General features: G+C 33.9%; 1 protein-coding gene across 1 annotated transcript; it reads left to right on the top strand.

The window, feature by feature from the left end:
• The first annotated feature begins 9,418 nt into the window (after nucleotides 1–9,418).
• LOC114411303 (two-component response regulator ORR21-like) lies at nucleotides 9,419–10,950 on the top strand. The gene is made up of 4 exons (XM_028375024.1): nucleotides 9,419–9,545; nucleotides 9,632–9,784; nucleotides 9,881–10,175; nucleotides 10,671–10,950. The coding sequence occupies exons 1-4, from the start codon at nucleotides 9,419–9,421 to the stop codon at nucleotides 10,948–10,950; spliced, it is 855 nt and encodes a 284-aa protein (XP_028230825.1).
• The last annotated feature ends 550 nt before the right edge of the window (nucleotides 10,951–11,500 follow it).

Here is an 11,500-nt window from a genome sequence, read left to right as displayed (position 1 = left end):
CACCACTATTGCCTCCACCATTCCACCACCACCATCATTGCTATCGTACCTCGCCTTTGCTGCCTCTACCACCACACCACTACCACTACCATCACCACCACCATTATCGTTGCCACTTTTCCACCACCTCCATCGTCGTTGTCAGTGCCTTTACCATTATTTCACCCTACCACTGTTTTCGTTACCACCACCATTGCTATTACCACCACCATCGCCAGCATCGCTGCCACCACTACTACCACACTGTCGTTGCTGTCAACACCATCCCACCGTTACTACCGCCACCTCCATTGTCATTTTTGCCGCCATTGAGCTATTCCACCCAACCACCACCTATAATTTTAAAAATCAAACTGGTGATTGACCCAATCAAGACATTGGATCACTGGGTCAATGATCGAACCAATAGGTCACTAATTGACTTGCATTAACCAATCTTTATTTTAAAAAATTAAAACTTTTTACTTAGCCTTAATTGACCTGAATGACCCAGTGTGTTTCCTGTTAGGCGTGACCCGACCCAGGTCAATAGGTCATCAATTTAAAGGCAAGCCCGACTGGTCATACTGGGTTGCACTAGGTTCAATGCATGGTTGATCCAATAGGCAACTCGACTCGGCCAAACCTCTAGGTCATGGTCAAACTGGTCCGACTAGTCGAGTCAGTTAGGGTTTTAAAACACAATCATCACTATTCCACCATAAGTATTGTCACCATCGTCATTCCTCCATACCGCCACCATCGTCGCTGTCACTATTCCACCTCTATCACTGTCATCACCACCACTATTGCTACCATAGTCACTCCCACCCTACTACTTCAGTCACTTCTATTATTTCATTGTAGAGTTAGATAAGAGAAAATGGGGGACTCATTTGATTTATCTTCAATTTGTAACATCTCTTTAAAAACTTAAAACAAAGAATAAACCGAAACTCAAAACTCAAATTTAAATCTAATTTTGATTCTTAAAAATTTCAAAACTAAAAACGAGTAATCACCCTAAACGGGGCCTAAGATTATTTTCTAGCTTCCAACTAACTTTCAGCTACCAGTTAACTTTTCAACTTTCAATTAACTTTTGAACTAATTTTGTAAAGCATATCCTAAATTAAAACAACTCCAACCTGTACTCTCGGGAGTACAAGTATATTTTAATAAATTAAATTATTATTTTCCTTTTGGTTTTTCACTATAATATTTCTCTTTCTTCCAAAGTTGTAAAGAGACGTATAGGTGACCCGGTGTGAAAAATCTTTTTTCGTTCATATAGAAATGTGTACGTAATGTACCAATAAATGCTCCCAAAATACAATAAATACAATGCTACTTCAACAACCACTACTAGCTTCCTCATGTAATAACAAATCAACAGCTCCTAAAAATTGTAGTTACCAACACCACCTCAAAACTAATTCAGGAAATCCTCACAATTACAAATTACTTCAATTTGTCTTCAATTGATTTTTCACTCTCACCACCATGTCTTCCATAGAGATGGTTTCTGCTAGTGCCATCAAGCTTCCTTACCAAATTCTAAGGCATGAGCCATGTTCTGATGACGAAAGAGATCAAAGGGTGATCCTTAGGTCAAGGAAGTGGTGCAGGCCTAGAGGGGTGCCATTGAGGAGAAGGTTTAGGGTGAAAGTGCCTAGTTGGAGAAGAGTGTGGATGATAAAAAAAGTGATGCTTGTTTGTGCTAAGGTGAAGAGAAGGTTCAACGAGGGGCAGGGTCATTTTGGTGATCTCTTTGCTGGGAACTATGTGTTCACTCAAATCAATCCTACATCTCTCAAGTATCTTGAAAAGAAGTTGACTCAAGCAAAACTTGCTTGATGTTTGTAGTTATAGACTTGATTGGGGATGAACTCATTCAATGAAGGGTTCTGATTCCAGCTAAGTCTTGTTTTCTCTTTGCATTCTTAATGTTCTTTGTTTTCTTTCGATTTATATAGAGATGCAAGGTGTTTCTTGTTGCTCCCTTGCAAACTCTTTTTTAACCTGGGAAATCCCCTAGCTGAGAGCTAGATACAAATCACTTGAGGTACCGAGATCTATTTAAAAGATAGATAAAAAGATGATCTACCATATATACAGAAAGTCGAATCTATGATCACATGTTTAAGACAAAATTATCCGTCAATCATGTTATAAAATAGATAAAATTTAGTTTTGGTATACCATTTATTGTAAGCATTTGTATTTTACTAACCAATTAAAAATCTCTTTAAATACGTATTTAATATAATTATTATAATTGTATAAAAATTTGGATGACGATACATTCTAATTAAATTCAAATACATATTTACCAAGCTAGAAATGAAATTGTATTTTAAAGCTACTTTCGTTCCCCATTGGCTCATTGCAGTTTGATAATTTTTCAAACAAAAAGAAAGAAAGACCAGTTCTGTCATGTGGAATAGTTTTTATTTATTTTGCAGGAATTACAATTTTTTTTGTTTAGTTAAAATGATGTACTCTTTTAACTTTAATGAACAAATGTGTAAATATAATAAGTACAAAAATTGTTACATTTTTTTGTCAGGGAATAAGATATGTCACCATTTTGCCTACACCAAGGTAATTGCGTAGAACCAGACTAATCTGTCAGCACTGTAGGTTGCTATTGATGTTACATGTCATAAATTAAAATATTTTTCTCTTCCATCATAATATGTTGGCTTTTTGAGGCAAAAGAGAAAAAGGAAGGTGGACTTCTAACTTCTACTCACAATACAAAAAGTAGGCATGTTATATTCTATATAGCCAACAAGCAATGAACAATTAATATCACCACCACTACTACCACAACAAATATAACTTCAAGTAGGTTATGGCATCATATATTAACAAACATGTTGCAAATTCTACCTTTATTGGAATCTCAAATTTAGCATTAGGCAATTCCTTGATTAATATGTCTAAAACTTGATCTGATATGTATATTCTGCTGAGCTTCTCCAACATGATGCCTGATTTTTAAGTGCTTGGTCTCACCAAGAGAAATTGGACTTTGTGGTGAATAATTTACCGAAGCGGAAGTTCCTACAAGCTCACCAACAATCACTAATCACTATCAATAAACCCTCCTAGCTTTATTTCATTTATCTTCTAGAATGTAAATCCAAGATCAGTAGTGTGTATAATTTATCTGAGAATTCTCTTTGTAGCCTGAAATGCATCTCACATTGCAACAAGAATCATGCAAGAATCTGGATAGCAAATGGCAGAATACACAATTAAGGCTGTCAAATTAATACATCCAATTTGGCCTCTGCAAACTCTCTTACTAGTTTTTCAAACTATATCCTTGCTCACATTCTCATTTAACACTAGAGGTGTTGACTGATTTACAGTTTTTCATTTCAAACTTTCTAAAAATTGTTAAATTAATCACTTTATTGGTTCATTAAATTAATCATTTGATTCCTATAAGTGCTACTCACTTAAGAATCAGTCCCTCTATTGAAAAAAAAAAAGATTTAGTCCATATACATCCTTATTAGTATACATCGATTTCTGGTATTACTATGTTCCTTAAGTTTTATCCTTATGTCAATTTATAAGGACAAAAGTAAATCTTAACTTTTCTTTCTATCCAATGACTAATTCTTAAATGAATATCACCTATAAGGACTAACTGATTAATTTAAACTTCTGATCTGTAAACTCCTTCATGTTCTTATAGGGAATTTCTTGAATTTGTCTTCTCAAAATTCTTTTGCATCTCATCTTTGGAAAATACTTCTAAAGGAATGAAGCTATTATCAGTTTTTAAAAAATCATCAGCATATGAAGTTTTAATCAACAAATGTGTCTGAATATTTAGAGTAGGCTCGCTTTAGCCCCCCTTTTAAGACCCAACTAACTGTAACTATTGACCAATTCAGGTATACCAATCTCTTGAAGCATGTTTTAGATCATATAAGACCATCTTGAAAATATAAATCTTCCCTTCTTGATTCTGCACCAAAAACCTTAATGTTATTATGCATAGATCTCTCCAGTGTTGTGACTAAAGCAACACAGAAGAGTCCACCCTAAAGATTAAATCATTATGTAGCAGAACTTCATGACCTGAGTACTAAATTAAGCTTCTTATTTTAATATTCAATGTGAGACTCATAACATTGTCACTTTTAAAAGTTGACATCCACATGGCTTTGCTCTATGGATAGACAACAATGAGCTAATGGTAACCTTTTTCATTACTTCTAGACAGCATTTATGATCAAGTTGAAACATCCTCCAACCTTTGTGTGAAAAAAGATAACGTATATATAATGTCCGGAAGACAGACACCTCTATAGTCTGTACACAACTTTTGACTTCTTGGAAGCTCTCCAAGCTGAGTTGACTAAAAGGAAATTTTTACTGCTCACACTCCTGAATTTTTCCTGAATGACGAGCATGTTTTAGTATAAGTTTCTTGGTGAGATGCGTTTTGAAGACAAATAATGTCCTTTCTTTTGTTTCATAGTGATGAACAGAATTATATGCACCAATTTGTAAACTGTACGCACTTCACTTATTATTAGTATATGAATTTTAGAAATTAGTATTAAATTTTTACACACTAGTGGCTAATAATCTTATGATCTTTGTCATGAAACCCTGTTTATATAATCTATATTTAAAATATATAAAAAAAAATATTCATAAGCTTCCAGAATATAAATATTTTCTTGTCTTACAATCAATTATCTCCATTCCTATTTCAGAGCTTCCCCTTCAGCATATCCTACTATCAAACAAACTTATCCTCATGCCTTTAGTAACTCAGCAATTAATATAACATAAATACCATGCCTGTCATTAACTCATATACAATTGACATTAGTCCATTAATTGATACACAGAAATTCCATACAAACCTTCCTCAAGGCATTGTTAACATTAACTAAAAGCAAACAAATTGGATTGGCCGGATATATAGCTCACATTAGGTACTAGTAATCATCTTTAATTATTGACAGTTATATTCTGCATCCTATGTATATGATAATCTGAAATCACTACGTATACAAAGTGCACACTCTCAAGGCTCTCCCAACCAACTAGTAATATGAGAATCTATCTAGTCAAATTTTGAATTAAATTCATTGCCAAAAGAATGGTATCAAAATATTTGCAGATAACTCTATAGTGAAATTCTATTCTCATAATTTTTATCATATAGTATAAAAAATTCTGAATTAACATTGTTGCTACATTTTGTTATTCAAGAGAATAGTAAGGCCATCCGCCTTCCCTTGGCGTCAAGTTACTTGTGAGCTCCTCAGAATGAAGGGCTGCTTAGAGAACATGGCTGGTATCACCAAAAGCTATTGAGTCAAACCTTCCATATGCACCTTCCCTTCCCTTGGATTCAATGTTGTTTTGCAATGCCTTCTCGTTCTGTTTCAGTGTCACTCCATTTGATGTATTCAACAACTGATGTCTATATTTCTGCCAATCACAAGGGCAATATTATTAGTTTCTGTTATGAACCTGAATAGAAGCAGAAACGCAGAATGCAGAAGCAGAGAGAAGAGGGTAGAAAAACTTAAGACATAGAGAGAAAACCTTGCTATTGGCAGGGAGGTGAGGAGCAGGCATGGGTGCTTGGCTCTGTTACATCAGCGTGGGGCATGGAAGCCGAATTGGCATGGGCGGCGGCGGCGGCATGGGTGCGTGTGCAGGGGGTGCCTGCGCAGAAGAAGAAGATGGAGGGTGTTGGCTGATTAACAGGTTATCCATTTTCAGGAGAAGGACATCTAGTTTGGCAGCCATGGAGGCTTGGGTGGCGGAAAAGTGGGCAATGGCGGCCTCAAGTCGGCCAAGGATGGGGTTCCATCGGTCAGGTTCCGCCATGGGAGCTCAATGAAAGCCCCAAATGTTAAGAACCTGAATAGAAGCAGAAATGCAGAATGCAGAAGCAGAGAGAAGAGAGTAGAAAAGCTTAAGACATAGAGAGAAAACTTTGCTTATATTCTTCTTATTTCCCTTCTGTCAATACACTGCATATATATAGTTATATGTGCTCACTATAGGACAACAGCCACCAACAGAATCCTCTAGGCAAGCAGAGGGAACACTAACAGAATTATCCTAATGCACTACTGCGCTACCAAATAAATGAACTTGTGCCAAAATCCCTTAAACATAATCCTTCAAGTGCTGAGGTGTTTTCTCTCTCCTAACAGTTTCGATACATAAAAGAACCAACATTAATTACTGTTTAGAATCACAAAATGCAAGTGCCTGAGTTTGGATAGAAAACAAGCTTGGCACCTGTATTTCATGTATGCTTAAAGCTTCTACATACCACTATACCAGCTACATTCAAATTTCAATTAATTGACCATAGCAATTGGCAATTTATCCTGAATTATTCTAAATTACAAATGTGCATAAGAAACAAACCTGCAAATGACTAGCTACTTGCTCTCTTGTCAAACCAGGGATATTCATAGCTTCAACAATCCTCTTTGGCTTTGCCTCTGAAGAATAATCAAGAGAGAAGATTAATTACAAGTATCATTGAATTATGTCATATACATGTTTTTAAATACCAACTAAGAGAAAAACAAATGGTGAAGAATTAATCATACTGTCAAGTCCAATTTGCATAAAAGCGTTGACAAAATGCTGATGCAATTCTTTTGACCACATAACACGGGGTTTCTTTGCTGGGGGTGCAAAAGAATCAGCCGGTTCATCAGAATCAGAATCTTTGAAATTTGAACCAATCTTTTCTGGGTCCGTCACTGTTGAATCAAGAACATAAGAAGGAACAGATTCAGAATCTTCTTTTTTTGGTAGCTGATTTTAATCCATAGTTTCCTAGCAACATGCTTCCACATAATCTTGAATTGGTTCTCATGCAAAGGCTTAATCCTATAATCACAAGCTCCATCTATATGTTTGAAAATTTCACGCCAGGTCGTAAATGATCATGGATGTGATTATTGATTAGGGACCAGCTAAAAAAATAAGAAAAGAATCATTTTTTTCTTTTGTTTTCAGTTTCCATTATTTTCTTTTTAGTCTCTTATTTTAGTACTTTTGTTATTTCCATTTAAGCATTTGCTTCTATTTTGTATTTATTTTAAATGTATTGAGGGCACTATATTGTATAAGTGTGGGGAGGGATGCCATTTGCTTCCCCAACTTGAGACTATATGACATGACTCTGTGCAATGTTTTGATATTTTTAAGAAGTATGATTTGTGAAAATGTCTCTTTGTTGAATTACTGTGCTTTCAGAAATACCCTGTTTGTATAAAAAAAGAAATTGAGTTGTATGGAGGTAATATGAATTTTCTCAAGAGGAGGAACATTAGCAAAAAGTTTGTAGATTTCTCTTTGAGCTTCCCTCATATATGTGAGTTTTGAGCTGCAATTCTCTTGATGTGTGTGATTAGTCTTTTTAGTAGCATCTCTTCTATATTCTGTTTTGACATGCATATCCTTGAATCATACTTGAACTTTTCTGAAAAGAGGAGACATACATAAGCATTCTTGAGAACTCATACTTTTGAGACAATTCCCCCTTAGTTGTCCAAATTGAGCCCAACAATGCAGGTTGTATTAGTTAAAGACAAAAAGAAAATTACAAACTCCTACTCTCACAAATGAAATAAAAAGGGTGAAAAAGAACAAGAAAAAAATATGCAAAGCAAAAAAAAAAAAAAGAAATTGGCCCGGCCAGCTACAATAATAAAAGAAAAAAAAAAGAAGAGAAGAGAAGTAAATGTTGTGTATCTTGATTGGAGCCTTTGTTGCCTATTCCAATTTTAGCATCTACCTTACATTACAAACCTGATCCCATTACAATCTGAATTGGGATTTGAGTGTTTCTTGATATACAACTTTACCACTTAGAGATTGTGAGAACAGTGAACATGTATGCTCATTGAGATTATTTTACAAGAACAATTAAACCTAATAATTGTCATAAATCTTCGTCCTTTGGTTTAAATTAATACGTCAATTGTTAATTGAATACTGTTTAAGACAAAAAACATTATTAGACAATCATCGATGGCTAATAATTGACCTTGGGTAATCCACAGTTAACAATCATAAGAGTCTATTAGAATTAGGATTAAGATACGCATGAAATCATAATTCTTGGATATTCACTTTTTCTTATTTTTACACTTATCTTGCTTGTTTGATTTCTATCTCGCAATAGATAATTTATTTCAATCACATTTTAATTTTAATTCAGTCCTCAATTACTTCGTGAGCAAAAAAATATTTATTTGTGAGTTCAATATCTGGACTTTTAGTCCTTCATACACTTATTCTTGGGCATTATTATTTTAGGCATCAATAGGCTGGATGACCGTGCTTTCATTTTATTATTATACTAAACATTAGGCATATATGCATCACCAAGTTTGCTTTTTTGTTGTTCTGTTAAGGTAGTTTTTTTCCCACTCTGGATCATCATGTTTGCATGACGAGTTACTAAATATTATGTTAAAATTAAAAAACATTGAAAAAATTGTTCTAATAATTTCTTAGTACAAAATTTACTTCCATTTTAAATTTTCTTTTTTTAATAATTATTTTCTCATCATGCATCTAACTATTTTAAAATTATTTTAGTTATAATTGACTGTGATTTGAATTGATAAGAAAATTTACTTTATTATCCATTTTTTGTCATACTGATATCGTTAATGAAAAAGGTCACTTTTTTATAACTGAAAACTACCAAAATTTAATGAAAAAAATATAATTGAAGCATTTTTAAAAAATTAGACGATCTAATTATAACGTTTAAAAATTTAGGGACCATATTGAGTTATTTTAAATAATTTAAGAATCAAATTATTAATTTAGCCTTTATTTTTACATGTGAGATTTTATTGTGATTTAAAATATTTTACTTTAAAAATTAATTTCAATTAGTATCACATTAATTCTTTATATTTAAAATATAACTACAGAAAATGTTCTCGACACAACACGGGACAAGAACATCAATTTTGATGCTGGTAAATATATATAGATTTCTTCTATCATGTGTTCTATTATTTTATTAGTACATGAAATAATTATGTAATAAATTATTTTATAACATGTATAAAACATGCACGACCCGTATAGAAGATTCAATGAACAAGTAACATTAAAAAAAGTTGAATTTATAAGGAATGGGGCACAACATGCTGACTGTTAAGAAGAAAAAAAGCGGATCAGCCAGTTTTGAGCTCTTGTTGCTAACCCGCTCGAATTAAATTTGTCCGTTGTTCAAAGATCACAAGAAATCTTTGATTAATTGAGACAAAGGTGTATTACGAAACGGTTATAAATACTAATCCAATTATCCTAATTCGTAACTACACCAGTCACCACATAGCAAAATAAAACTTTCTCACTTTGGTTTTTCGATTCTAATTAAGGTCACAACCTGTAAGCAATGGGCACGTACCCCACTGAGAAGGTTTTCTTTCAATTCCCAGCAGGTCTTAGGGTCCTTGCAGTTGATCATGACACCACTATTCTTGATGTCATTAAGAAAATGTGTTTTCGATGCCACTACCGCGGTTAATTACTTATACCATATTCAATTTTTACAATTTCTTGTAGAAAGATTTGATCTTTTTTGTTGATGATTGTTTTTATGTTGCAGCTGTCACATACTCCGATGCCTCACTTGCTTTGAATTATGTTCGGGAGAAGAAAGATTGCATTGATGTGATACTCATTGAAGTTCACATGCCATATGGGGATAGCTATGAATTCCTTCAGCATGTGACTGTGGAAACTAATATTCCAGTTATCAGTATCTAACTCATTAATTAAACTAGTTCTATAAATTAATTCTTATATAAGTTTTGGACTTTGTTTTACTAATTATCATAGTGCAATATATATGCAGTGATGTCTCTCGATGATGCTAAGAGTACTGTGATGAAGGCTATTATAGATGGAGCTTGTGATTATAGGATTAAGCCTTTGCATGAGAACCAATTCAAGATTATGTGGAAGCATGTTGCTAGGAAACTCTGGAGTAAAAATCAGCTACCAAAAAAAGAAGATTCTGAATATGTTGCTTCTTATGTTCTTGATTCAACAGTTATGGACCCAGAAAAGATTGGTTCAAATTTCAAAGATTCTGACTCTTATGAACCGGGTGATTCTTTTGCACCCCCAGCAAAGAAACCACGTGTTAGGTGGTAAAAAGAATTGCATCAGCATTTTGTCAACGCTTTTATGCAAATTGGACTTGACAGTATGATTAATTCTTCACCATTTGTTTTCCTCTTAGTTGGTATTTAAAAACATGTATATGGCTTAATTCTATGATAATTGTAATTAATCTTCTCCCTTGATTATTCTTCAGAAGCAAAGCCAAAGAGGATTGTTGAAGCTATGAATATCCCTGCTTTGATAAGAGAGCAAGTAGCTAGTCATTTGCAGGTTTGTTTCTTATAAACATTTGTAATTTAGAATAATTCAGTATAAATTGCCAATTGCTATGGTCAATTAATTGAAATTTGAATGTAGCTGGTATAGTGGTATGTAGAAGCTTTAAGCTTACATGAAATACAGGTGCCAAGCTTGTTTTCTATCCAAACTCAGGCACTTGCATTTTGTGGTTCTAAACAGTAATTAATGTTGCTTCTTTTATGTATGGAAACTAATATTATTGCCCTTGTGATTGGCAGAAATATAGACATCATAGAATCCAAGGGAAGGGCAGGTGCATATGGAGTGACACTGAAACAGAACGAGAAGGCATTGCAAAACTACATAGAATCCAAGGGAAGGGAAGGTGCATATGGAAGGTTTGATTCAATAGCTTTTGGTGATACCAGCCATGTTCTCTATGCAGCCCTTCATCCCGAGGGGCTGACAAGTAACGTGACGCCAAGAGAAGAAGACGAATCATTCCCAAGCATAACAAAATGTAGCAACAATGTTAAATCAGAATTTTTGATACTGTGACATCCTCTATCCCTCACATATATACTAATAAAGGAATAAAAATTTAAATATTAATTAAAAGTATTTTTTTTAAATATTTTTAAATACAAGTCTTTCAAAGAGATAAAAGGCTCATATTCACTTTCTTCTACATCATATTCAAACTTGTCCAAATAAATAATAAAGTCATCTGGGCTCAAATAAGGTATTCTAAGACTTCATACAATTAATATAAAACTCTATACCCCAATGTCACATCCTATCAGAGCGTTGTATCTCGACGTCCTTCAGCACAAGGTTCCTTAAAGCAATTCACCTAGTCATCTGCTCCCCCGAACACAAAGTTCAAGATCATCACATGATCCAAACACAAACAACACATTGGGAATGAGTTATCACATTATTAACTAATAGAGAAGCAAGACAACTTGATATACATATCATATAAACCAAATAAAATAAAACTTACTTACACGGAACTCATGTAATTCCGCCACTTTTTCATTCAAAGTTCACTTTTCAATCATCAATCACATTACACAAGAATCACACACTCTGATCAAGACATAAT

The sequence above is a fragment of the Glycine soja genome, chromosome 5, assembly GCF_004193775.1.
Source record: "Glycine soja cultivar W05 chromosome 5, ASM419377v2, whole genome shotgun sequence".
In the NCBI taxonomy this organism is placed as follows: Eukaryota; Viridiplantae; Streptophyta; class Magnoliopsida; order Fabales; family Fabaceae; genus Glycine; species Glycine soja.
The sequence above is the reverse complement of the archived record's forward strand: the minus strand, read 5'-3'. Positions and strand labels throughout refer to the sequence as shown.

What these genes read in the sequence shown, in the direction of transcription:
- LOC114411303 (XM_028375024.1), top strand. Translation starts at nt 9,419, where the DNA reads ATGGGCACGTACCCCACTGAGAAGGTTTTCTTTCAATTCCCAGCAGGT. An exon ending in TTTTCGATGCCACTACCGCG is followed by an intron (nt 9,546 to 9,631) that starts GTTAATTACTTA and finishes TTTATGTTGCAG; the next exon opens with CTGTCACATACTCCGATGCC. An exon ending in AACTAATATTCCAGTTATCA is followed by an intron (nt 9,785 to 9,880) that starts GTATCTAACTCA and finishes ATATATATGCAG; the next exon opens with TGATGTCTCTCGATGATGCT.